At 45.7% G+C, this 12,910-nt stretch overlaps 1 protein-coding gene across 1 annotated transcript in view; it reads left to right on the forward strand.

Annotated features, from left to right (window-relative positions):
* MEGF6 (multiple EGF like domains 6) overlaps positions 1-12,910 on the forward strand; it is a 154,350-nt gene that overhangs the window by 24,044 nt on the left and 117,396 nt on the right. The window contains exon 4 of the mRNA XM_048519305.1: positions 1,479-1,583. Within this exon, the coding sequence (XP_048375262.1) occupies positions 1,479-1,583 (105 nt within the window). The remainder of the gene's footprint in view (positions 1-1,478; positions 1,584-12,910) is intronic.

A 12,910-nucleotide genomic window follows, 5' to 3' on the forward strand; every position in this document is an offset into this window, starting at 1 on the left:
ACAGAAATCGCAGGGAAATCTCTGAATATACCCCAGGTCTAGACCCCTCCTGAATTTAGTTCAGGCCTCCCTCTCTCCTCTTATGAATGGTCATCTTAAGTTAGGCTGACCAGCCATCCCGCTTTTGGCGGGACCGTCACGCCTTTAAACAATTTGTCCCGCGTCCCACGGGTTCTACAAATTGTCCCGATTTTTGGGAGGCTGCTGCACTGCCTTCTGGGGCGCAAGGCAGTGCGGCAGCCTCCCGTGCGCCCGGCCGCAGGAGCGCATGGCCTTCTGGGGCTTGCTGTTTGCCGCTCTGTCACAGGGCGGCAAACGGCAAGCCCCAGAAGCCCTCGTGCAGCCGCTTCCCCGTCCCGGATCACAAAGGTGACCATCTGGTCACCTTATCTTAAGTAGTTGTTTCTTGGCTTGTGGCAGACTGTAAATTACCAGTGTGCCGAAACAATGATTTGCACTTTCCTTAAAAGCCAGTATTCCAGACTGGGAGTAAACTCTTGTCCCATGATACTAGAACTTGGGGACACCCAGTGAAGTTGATGAACAATGGATTCAGAACTACCAAAAGGACTTTTTCACTCAGCAAGTAATTACAGTACAGTAAGATTTAAATGTGAAGTCATAGGCCATTACAATATGAAAACATTTAAGTTAACGTAAAACACAATGGAAGTTTTACCAACTAAAGATAAAATACATGAGCCCTCAAACCCTCAATTCACCCTTCCAATGTATCTGAGCTAAAATCGGACATAACTTATGCAAAATTCGAACATGGTGTTTCCTTCTATATAGTCTTACATCGAATCTTTGGGGCTGCCAGTGCAAAAAGGCCAACCCTATTGGATATGAAGGGATCCGAGTCTGAAAGGAGAAGGTATATTTTATCTGCATCAGAATACATCTGGGGTCAGCAAGTAATTTGATTCTGGAGTTCATCGCCAGTGGATGTGGTGATGATCACAAATATACACGGCTTTAAAAGTGGGTTAGACAGATTCACTGAGAAGTCATTCATCAGTGGCTACTATTCATGGTGCATGAAGGGAGCTTCTGTTTTCAGAAGCAGTAAACCTCTGGGTACCAGCAGTAGGAGGCAACTCCTGGGGAAGACTTGGCCTCTATGCCATATTTATTGACCTTCCAGAGCAGGGGTCTGGAACCTGCGGCTCTCCAGATGTTCATGGACTACAATTCCCAATTGGCCATGCTGGTAGGGGCTGATGGGATTTGTAGTCTATGAACATCTGGAGAGCCACAGGTTGTAGACCCCTGTTCCAGAGCAACTGCTTGCCTACTAGACTAGACTAGATGGACCACTGGTCTGATCCAGCAGGCCTCTTCTCATGTTCTTATGTTGCCAGAGAGGAATCCTGGCTCCTCCTTTCATTTTCCTTATCCACCTATTAAATATCATGGGCCTTTCATAATGCGTGTGTCATAGCTCATGTGGCGTTGCTTATTTTGCTCTCTTCTAGCCGTCTGCAGCTTTGGTGTATGTTTCAATGGTGGGAATTGCGTGGAAGGAGCTCCACAGATCTGCCACTGCCCGGCTGGTTTCCAGGGCCCCTGTTGCCAATATGGTGAGTACTCTCTCCAGTTTAACTTGGTCAGGTATTCAAAACATAAGGACTACCTTTAGTCAATGGGGACATCTGGGATTTTTATTATTTCTGAATATTAAACTTAAACAAATTAAACTGCTATCTTGCACCACCTTATTGGTGGCTATTCAGTAGAATATACTCAGTTGAGCTGAGCTACACAATTGACTTAGTTGTGTGTTCTTACTGAACACCTACCTCACAGGGTGTTTGTTGTGAGGGGGGAAGGGCAAGGAGATTGTAAGCCCTTTTGAGACTCCTACAGGAGAGAAAGGGGGGATATAAATCCAAATTCTTCTTCTTGTATGTCACTTCAGGCTGCAGTTGGTAGATTGTGGCCAATTACGTAGGGTACTCTTACCTCTGGACTCTTCTCTACACAGTGGGCTTGCAGAGGGCTCTCCTCATGTGTTTCTGTTTATGTACAAGGAGGCCGCCCCGCAGAAGTCTCAACTGGCTTCTTCTTTTGCTACTTCTCTTAACTCTGCCCACCAATAGCTGTAAAGGCACAGATCTTGCTGATACTTTCTTCCCCTCCCTTCCCCTACACACATACTCTGTCTCTGTCATTGCTGCTGCTGCAAGAAAGAGGCTTGTTTTTAAAATAGAAGCTTGTTTGAAAGAAAGTTTTACAAATGCCCTGCCAATCATAAGGGAGGGCAAAGGCAGAGCAGGGGAGGTGGAGTGGAGCCTGCTTGTGTTGTTCCTTTGCAAAAGTCAACTCTCTGTTATTACTGTATCGATGTATCGATACAAACATGTGAAGAAATGGGAAGGAGACAGCAACAGGGAGGAGGGTGAGGGGGAAGCATTCAAAGCAGTGCAAGGGAGTGGTGGGGGTGAGACCAGGCAGGCTGGCAGAGGGAAGAGGTCCACGGCAAACATGTTCTCACTGGCAAACCTGTCTGCTCTGACTGCAAAGCAAAATTAAATTCGTGCTCAAAGTGGTCTCATTGCCATGGGGAGACTGGAAAGTGAAAGCGGGGCTTGAGGAAATACCTCTGTACAAGAAATCTTGCGGCGGCGCACATTTGCCCCCATCGCACAGCAAATGCCTTGTGCATAATCAGCCTCTATGTGTAAATATTTTGTAATGTCTTGTGGGAAGGAATCCACACAGCTGTGGAAGATCAGTATACCAGAGTGAAGGAGTCTAAGTTGGTCATCGTACGCTTTAAAGTAACTTGTTTTAATTACTCCTGGTTGGAGTCAAAATGCATTTAGCATTCTGTGCTTTCTATATGTATTGTACTGACTAATAAATGGCTTGGTTACAGTCATCCATACCCTGGTCACCTCAAAGCTTGATTAGAGTAATGAAATAAATGCGAGTGTGTCCTGGAAAGCAATCTAGAATCATAACCTGATCCAAAACACTGTGGGGAGAGTTTTAATAGCTGCAGTGATCATATTACTCATGCGTTGAAAGATCTTCACTGGCTGCCAAGTTTATTCCTAGGCACAATTCAAAATTTCTTTCTAAAGCCCTGTATAATACGGACACAGAACATCTGAAAGACCATATCCACTAGTATCAAACCACATGGCAGTATCTTCTGGAGGGTCCCTTCTCTTGATGGTCTCTTCAGTGAACCTTATGGCTTTCTTGGTGATGACACTAGAGTTAATGAATTCTTTCCCCATTGGCATTTGTCAGGAGCCAGCATGGTGTAGTGGTTAAGAGCAGGTGCACTCTAATCTGGAGAACCGGGTTTGATTCCACACTCTGCCACGAATTGTAGAGGCTTATCTGGTGAACTAGGTAAGCTTGTACACTCCAACACATTCCAGCTGGGTGTCTTTGGGCTAGTCACAGTTCTTCGGAGCTCTTCCACCACCACCTCCACCACCTCCTCCACCACCACCTCCTCCTCCTCCTCCACCTCCTCCACCTCCACCTCCTCCACCACCACCTCCACCACCACCTCCTCCTCCTCTTCCTCTTCCTCCACCACCACCACCGCCACCACCACCTCCTCCTCCTCCTCCTCCTCCTTCAAGGACCATGGCCGAGCTTCATGCTGTCATGCTCCAGAGCTTAGGCATGAACTTTTGTAACACACAGGGTTTCCATGGCAAATGAGTACAGAAATATTTCCTTGAAGGAAGACCGTTTGCAAAATCACTGACTTTGATGTAAGGTCAGGGCAGGTGTTTTTTGTTTTTTTTTAATGGATGTTCACACCAAGAGTGGGAAAGAATCAAAATCATCGTTGGTCTGGTCCAGAGTGTAATAGAACAATTGGTGGCGGAGCCAGAATGCAATATGCTTTCTTGGCCGACATTCCACACATCCCGTAACAATTTACTTAAAACGTGCAGACAGAAATAGCTGATTTCCCTCGCTGTTAAAGTAAAGAGTTACATCAGCGCAGGTGCAGAAGCCTCATTCCAAGTGATCTTTCCAATGAGGGATTCTCCCTCTGCTTTGCACTTTCTGGACCTCTTGTCAAATGTCTGCCATGTGATATCCCAGGCCTGCGGAATTAGTGTGTGTAGACAAGGGGGTGTTCTCTTGGGAAAGGAGACCGTTTTGCAGGGATTCCTTGCTTTTTAAAAGGAAAGAGCAGTCCTGCCTTTGAGCAGAGTAGGAAGAACTCAAACAGCAGGGTACTATTAAAAATCACCAGATTGCTGCAAGCGTGAGGTGAGGCCTTGTGTGGCAAGTCATTGTTGACGGCACTGGTGCTGTCCAGTAAGTGATGCATACATTACATATAGCGGGAGGGTGGAGCTCTTACCTTGAATGCATTTGACTCTACCCAGAAATGCCACATAGACTTTAAGTGTTATTGTTTACATTCTCTCCCTCCATACATGTGACTTTCTATGTCTGAGTGTTGTAAGAGTGCACGGCATGGGAGAGAGGAGCTATTGGAGGAAGGGCAGGGTACTGATGTAACGAGTAAGAAGAGTTTGTATTTATATCCCATCTTTTTCTCCTGTAAGGAGACTCAAGGTGGCTTACAAGCTCCTTTCCCTTCCTCCCCCCACAACAGACACTTTGTGAGGTGGATAGGGCTGAGAGAGCTCCAAAGAACTGCAACTAGCCCAAGGTCACCCAGCAGGAATGTAGGAGCGCGGAAACACATCTGGTTCACCAGATAAGCCTCTGCCACTCAGGTGGAGGAGTGGAGAATCAACCCAGTTCTCCAGATTAGAATCTACCGGCTCTTAATCACTACACCACACTGGCTCTCAGTGAGTGAGACTACGTTAAATATCTGCCTTCTGAGGAAAGCATTTCATACAGCTGACAAAGTGAGCTGCAGTTCACAAAAGATTCTGCCATGAGTCTAAGATGCCACAAGACTGTTTGTGGTCCTTGAATGGGACGTGGGACACAATTACCAGTCGTACAAATCTTGTTGAAGGCTTTCACGACCGGAATCGCTGGGGTGCTGTGTGCTTTCTGGGCTGTATGGCCGTGTTCTAGCAGCATTCTCTCCTGACGTTTCGCCTGCATCTGTGGCTGGCATCTTCAGAGGTGCTTTCCTACTATCAGATCCTCTGAAGGTGCCAGCCACAGATGCAGGCGAAATGTCAGGAGATAGTGCTGCTAGAACACGGCCATACAGCCTGGAAACCGCACAGCACCCCACTGTACAAATCTTGATAATTTATTTACTTTATACTCTGTCTTTCTGTCAGCAGCTCAAGGTGGAGGACAAAAGTTACAATAATCACAATTCACATGCAAAATATGAGTATATTGTTAAGTCATGAGCACATACAAAATGAACCAAAAAGCAGTAAAGCTGGTTATAAGCACAACCTTATCCCAAAGAAAGCTGTTCAGGTTTTTTTTTTTTTGATGTAAGAATTTTTGTACACAGAAGTTATGCAAAAATTTGGGGTACTGAGTGAGAATCCTATGCAAGAATCACATATGTGTGTAATGAACCAGCACATTGCACTGCTTGTGAAAATTACCCACGATACTGGAGCATTTTTGCACATGCAGCGCAAATACTGTGCAGTCACTAAATGGATGGACTACTGGTTGTTGTGGGTTTTCAGGGCTGTGTGGCCGTGGTCTGGTAGATCTTGTTACATACATAAAACCTTTATTAGGCATAATACCAATAACAACCAGCAATATCCAGACAAGTGTTCCATACATAAAACCGTCACAGGTATTATTCCACAATTCCTAAAAGAAACCTAACTACAGAAGTTAAAATCACAGAAGAGGAGTTGTTTAGTAGGAATATAACCTTCCCAGCAGCGGAGTATTCCTTAAACGTGACAGGAAGAAGAGCCAAAAGCCTGGTCCTAGCTCCCTCGTATTTAGGACCGTCGAGCATTATGTGTTCCATGGATTGCACCACTGTAATACAGTGGGAACATTTCCGCTCTTGCGAGTCAATTTTAAGAAACCTCCCTTGAAGTACGGAACAAGGGAAGGAATTACAACGAGCCCTAGTGTATATCCATCTAAGCTTGGGCTCTTGGAGTATACTCAAATAGTCTGCCATCTGGTTGGTTTTAAATTTGATGTTGAAGAAGAGGGGGGAGCAATTACTTTGCGCTTGGTCCTGTAGAACTTGAAGCTCCTGGTCAAGAAGTTGCCTTTTTAGTTGAAAAAAGAGTTTGGAAGGAGGTAGCATTTGCAAGGTATCCCAGGAAAATCCCAGGGTAAGTATTTTAATTTCAACTGCTCGCCACGACTTAGACCCATGGAGCTGGGGAAAGATATGACAAGTAAGGCTACCAGTAGAAATGTGTTACACACTGTGTCTAGTGTGTCTGTAACAGACTTCTCTCTGTGAGACACCTCTGAAGATGCCAGCCACAAATGCAGGTGAAACGTTAGGAACAAGATCTACCAGACCACGGTCACACAGCCCACAAAACCCACCACAACCAGTTGAATCCGGCCGTGAAAACCTTCGAGGATGCACTTCTGTGATCTAGTCTTCTGTGATCTCTCTTTTGTTAGCACCGTTCCCACCCTGAGTCTTCCAGGCTCTGCTCTCATATTCTTGTCAATTTTTTAAGACTTTGCCATATTTTTTTTAAGGAGGATGCAACACCTCCACTTTATTTCAATTATCTGTTTGTCCACCAGCCAAATGTGAGGTATTTAATAGCTAGCAAACAGGTAGTGCCAGACTCTTTGAAGGAGATGAAGGAGAAAATGGAGCCAAATTCTTGCAAGAAGTTATTTGTAAAGGGAAAGTTTGGTAAATGTGTTTAAACAGGGGGAGAGAGGTGCAGACTAGGCAGGGGGAGTGTTTGGATTATATCTTCTTGCTCGTCTCCTTTTGAAAAAGCATATCTTTGGGCCAATCTTCGATGCTCAGCAGCAGGCAGAGAGTTCAGGTGGGAGGGTGTGTTTTGCACCAGTGTGCTGCCAAGGAGAGGCAAGAGGGTGGTTAACTTTCCCCCAATTTCTTGCAAAACCCCAATTTTCCCTGGGCCAGGGTTGAAAATGTGCACGGTGAATGAGGGAAAACAGATGGGAGGTGAGCCTGCGAGGGCGGAATGGGTGCAAAGCATGCACGTAGGTAGGGGGGGGGGGTGTTCTCGGGTTTGAACCCCCCCCATTCATGTCCAAAGCTCCGCCCACCCGTTTGTGGGTTTTTAAAACATTTCAGCGCTTTTTTCGGTTTTTGGCCTGCAGGGGGCGCATTGTTTGGGCTAGCAGCACCAAACTTTCAGGGATTGTTTGGGGAACTCTCCTGATGATACTACCCGGGTGTGGTGAAGTTTGGTTCAGGGGGTCCAAAGTTATGGACTCCCAAAGGGGGTGCCCCATCCTCCATTGTTTCCAATGGGAGCTAATAGAAGATGGGGGCTACACATTTGAGGGCCCGTAACTTTGGACCCCCTGAACCAAACTTCACCAAACCTGGGATGTATTATTAGGAGAGTCTCTTACTGATACCACCCAGGTTTTGTGAAGTTTGGTCCAGGGGGTCCAAAGCTATGGACTCCCAAAGGGAGTGCCCCATCCTCCATTGTTTTCAATGGGATCTATACCTACGTCCCTGGTGCAAAGTCAAACAGCCCCCTCCTAACAAGCAACTTCTGTACTGCAAACTCTCCTGTCTATCTTCTGTCCATGGCCCTTTCTGCACATGCAGAATAACACACTTTCAATCCACTTTGCAGCTGGATTTTACTGTGCAAAATAGCAAAATCTACTTGCAAACAATTGTGACAATAATTCTTAAAGGATGGGGGGAGGGGGGAGCTAAAAAGTCCTGAGAGGAAGGGAGAGATAAACAACAAGTAAATATTGAAGTCCTATCAGGCTCTCTGATCTGGCCTTCTGAGCATGCTCATTATGCATGGAGCTCTTCCCATTCCGCTCCTTGCCCCACAGCGCCTTCGCAGGGGAGTCTCCTCACATTTCCTTGTTTACACGTGAGGAGGTGCTCCACTGCTTTCTGTGCGACTTGCTTGCCCCAACTTCTAGGTCACTGGCCCATCCAAGTGAAGAATGGAGATTGCTCTTCTTTGTTATTTTTTTTAGCCCTTTAAATGTAATATAGATATTCTTTATATCGATATTGTGCAGGCTGTTATATCATTCTGTTTGTTTTTTAAGGGAAATGCTGGCTGCCAATCCCAGCAAGGAGTGGGGGAGAGCAGAGAGACCATCTCCCCCCACCCCCACTTCTTATGGGGATCAATGGCTGGCATTTCCCTAAAAAAAACCCAAGAAAGGTAACAGCCTGCACCAATCCAATCCAATCCAAAAACCTTTATTAGGCATAAACCAGAAGTACCATACATTCCAAGTACAAAAACAGGATCATTGTTATATATCATGCAGAACATGGATTAAAAATGTAGCAACCGCTTCAGAAATTTCTACATTAGGGCAGTTCAATAGCTTAGACATTTTTAGTTTGTCTGAGAGAAACATAAATTCTAGAGGTAGTAAAGCTCCCAGATCGGTTCTAATATCATTATACCTCGAACAGTAAAGCAGGATATGAGGGATTGAGTCCATAGCGTTGGGACAGTACCGACAACAACGCTCACTTTGTGGGATGTTAAGGAAACGACCTTGAAGATAGACAGAGGGGAATGAGTTGCACCTTGCTCTTGTCATGACCCATCTGCACTTATAATTAACAAGCTGTTCTAAATATACAGCAGGGCTAGATTTCGGGGGTGTGATCCCAAAGTATAGAGGGGAACAGGAGCTTTGCGCAGCACTCAGGAGAGATTGGTATTCCTGGTCGTACAGCCTGCACAATATCGATATAAAGATTATTGATATCACATTTTAAAGGCTAACCTGTCCCCCAAACAGCAATCTTCATTCTTGGCTTAATGTGACCAGGAAGAAGCAAAACTACGAAGTGAGAGGAAACATTGGGGTTTCCCCACTCATACTTACCGTGGGGCTTCCAGGATCAGCACTGCCGTAAGTGTCAGCGCATCTGCACAGAAATCTCTGCCTTCAAGGAAACGTTCTCTTGCTGCAAGCAAAGCAGTAGTGTATAATTGGCCCTGGTCACTTCTGATAGCTGTGCATCCCATTTCACATGTTGCAAAATAAACTTGTCAGGATTGTGCGGGGTTTTCTGCATGCGGCATGTCTTGGCACTGACGCTTTTGGCAGAAGCCCCTTTTGGACAACATCTGTCCATATCAAAAGTTTTCCTTTTGGCTCCAGCGATGGCTGCAAGAGTATCCTGTGTGCTGAGCTGTCCCAAAGCATCCCCCCTCTCCCATAAACCATCTGTCAAAGCCACAGCCTGACCACAGAGGTGAGTCTTAGGTTATTGATCTGAGACAGTGCGGTTATTTCCTGAAGCCACATAATTATGACCCCGCCTCTAAGTAGGACCTCCTGGAGCCTTTGTTACTATAATCAGTAATAAAGGAGAATTTGAGGCACGAATGCCAAATGAAGAGAATGAATACTGAATCTCTGAACTGCTGTTATGTCCAAAAGGAGATTGAACTTGGAAGCTATAAAGTCAAAGGGGAATCACATGTTACGACAGTGGTGGCGAACCTATGGCACTCCAGATGTTCATGGACTACAATTCCCATCAACCCCTGCCAGCATGGCCAATTGGCCATGCTGACAGGGGCTGATGAGAATTGTAATCCATGAACATCTGGAGTGCCATAGGTTCGCCACCACTGTGTTACGCTACATAGCTGGCAGAACAGTACAGAACTGATTGCAACCTAGTCGGGGCAGGGAGGGGATATGGCCACAAGTTTGGATATCTTTAAAAAAGGGGATTACTTTGTGCAAAATTTAAGCAGGTCTTGACAGCTTCCATTCCTACATAACACAACAGAATGGACATACAATTCGTTCTCTAAGCTCTGCAGAGTGTCGACTATCCAAATAGTGCTTGCACACTTTTAATAAAGCGCTGTCGGACCGTAAAGCCTTTTGACTTAAAAAAAAAAATCCTGAAAGATTTATCTAATTAGAACAACATTCCCATTCCAACGTTCAGCAGCTTTATATATCAATTCAAGATGCAGAACCATTTTGAGAACCCAGTTCAATTAGTGTTTATGTGCACTCTGGAAAAGCTCAAAGGCCTTCTGAGCGCCAGTGATATAATTAATGAGGGGCGTGCGAACCAGGGAGGACAGCTTTCCTTCCATCCTCGAATGGCATTCAAATGCTTTGGAAGCCCTGCGCATTCCGGCATTGCTTGAGTTCCTTCGCGGTTGTTGAACTGTGTTTATTCTGTGCAATATCAAGCCAAATTGACTTCCCCGATAACGGCACTCTTGCTTCAGGATAAACTGTCCGGCAGCTGGCATGAGCTATGCAGAGAACCTGAGACCTCCAGCAATTTTCTTTTGGCTATGAAATACAAGTGATAAATTGTGTCTTGAGACAAAGTGCACCAAGACATTCCTGCGCGCCCTTTCTGCACCAATGTCAAACAGGAAGCGTGACTGAAGTCTTGGATTCACTAGCGAGTGCGATGTAGAGGTTAAAGTGTCAGGCCCTTTTTGCACAAACCTTTTAAAATGTTTTGAGGCAGGAGATAAAACATTTCCTCCATGGAGTTCCGCATTGCCCCCCCCCCCGGAAAATATTTTATTTCCCACCTCAAAACGTTATCAGTGAATCCCCTTTAAAAACTATTCTTTAGGCTGAAATGTTTTCAAAACAGCTTCACTGCTGTGTGGCCACTTTAAGTCTTTTCCCACGCCTCTCTGCCTTCCTTGAATTTCTTCCCCGGCACCATTTTCTCAACTCGTTACCTGAAACTGACTTCCATTGCAATTGAACTCAGGTCGTGAACAGCTTTGATTACAGTACGGCCGATTACCACTCTGTGCCGTGGGGCTCCTAAACACATGTGTATATATATTGTCTATTTATAAATATGATCTGTGACTGATTTAACTATCTATTTCAACAATTGCCTGCCACCTGGAGTGACCGCTCTGCTGGGACAGAGAAGCAGAACTCCATTGGGCTATGTAAAAAAGAAGATGCGTAAAAAGCCGATTGGTGAGTGATTAAGATCAGGTGGATTCTAATCTGGAGAACCGTGATTGATTCCCCACTCCTCCAACTGAGTGGCAGAGGCTTATCTGGTAAATCAGACGCGTTTCTGCACTCTTGCATTCCTGCTGGGTGACCTTGGGCTAGTCACAGTTCTCTCAGAACTCTCCCAGCCCCACCTACCTCACAAGTGTTTGTTGTGGGGAGGGGAAGGGAAAGGAGCTTGTAAGCCACCTTGAGTCTCCTTACAGGAGAGAAATGGGGATATAAATCCAAACTCCTCCTCCTCCTCCTCCTCTTCGTCTTCGTCTTTTTCTTCATCTTCATCATCTTCATCTTCATTATTCTGCTTTTGGGAAGTAATACAGCAAGCTGCTTAAGTCCGTTGAAGTTTCTGCTAGAATAAGAACAGTCTTTTAAGTTGCCATAAGGTTCATTTTTATGGCATGTTATCTGTGGCTGCTTTCCACAACCCCTTTTCCTTTCAAACGGGGGAAATGTGCTGCGGATTGTGAAGAAGATGCTGCTAGTGTTCAGCCTGTCGTTGCAGCTCTGTTATTTTGACATGTTAAATTAGCAAAGGTATCTCTGGTTTTACTATCCTGACTGATGCCAAACATATGGAACTAGAGGCACCAGCTAGGAGTCATCTCTCTTTTCCTGTCCTGGGTTTTTACTTTGCAAGGATTGCCGACACTTGCAAGGTGCAGACCTATCTCTGGAGAGTCTATTAAACGAATCAATGGTTGGCAGGTGGAATCGGATCGCTCAGATGACTTTGGTCTTTACAACTTCCTCTTGTGAAAGTTGGACAGAGGGTGCAGCGGTAATGAGCGGAACAGGTTGTTGAGGTTCTGCTTAGATTTCCCTAGACTCCCATCACTCTCAACCTGTCAGGAAAGAGGAAACGGCCTCTGAGTTGCATTAGAAGCGACTTTGGAAGAGAGGGGGAGGGGGAGAATCAAGCTTAGTGTGGGTGACCAGGGTAGACTTGGAAAGTCCCTGGAGATTTGGGGTGCAGCCTGTGAGGACACTGTGACTTTAAATGAGTGGCGCTGCTGGAGAAGAAGAAGAAGATGAAGAAGGAGGAGGAGGAGGAGGAGGAGGAAAGAAGAAGAGTTGGATTTATATCCCACCTTTCTCTCCTGTAAGGAGACTCAAAGGGGCTTACAAACTCCTTTCCCTTCCCCCCCTCACAACAAACACCCTGTGAGGTAGGTGGGGCTGAGAGAGCTCTGAAGAACTGTGACTAGCCCAAGGTCACCCAGCTGGCATGTGCTGGAGTGCACAAGTTAATCTAGTTCACCAGATAAGCCTCCACAGATAAGCCTCCACAGCTTTTTAAAGGCTTACAGTGGCAGAGTGGGGAATCAAACCCGGTTCTCCAGATTAGAGGGCACCTGCTCTTAACTACTACACCACGCTGGCATGATAAACAACCTAGAGGGTAAGGAGCAGATGTGTAGAGTCTTGGCTGAAGCCCGAAGTCAATTCTGCTCCTTCTAATACTGATTTCTAAGTTGTGTAAATAGTTAATGAAGTTCATCTTATGTTATACAGAGCACACCTTAATGTTGGTTCTTACCTTTTAAAACCCTTTGACAACCCAGGACCCACATATCTGAAGTCTCCCTGTGACCCACTTGACCTTGTTGAATCTGGGTTTACCCGATCAGCTGCTGCTTGCAATCACTGCTCTTAGAGTTGGCTGGTCTAATTTTTTACTCCCTAGCTCCTAGATCTCATTTCCTCCAGAAAGGGCCCTCTCAGCAATCTCGAAACTTCTCTGCATGGAAAAAATTTCATGTTATGCTTAATTGCTCTATCCCTGGCAGATGTGCCTTCTCTGGGG

Source organism: Sphaerodactylus townsendi, linkage group LG16 (genome assembly GCF_021028975.2).
Source record: "Sphaerodactylus townsendi isolate TG3544 linkage group LG16, MPM_Stown_v2.3, whole genome shotgun sequence".
NCBI lineage: Eukaryota > Metazoa > Chordata > Lepidosauria > Squamata > Sphaerodactylidae > Sphaerodactylus > Sphaerodactylus townsendi.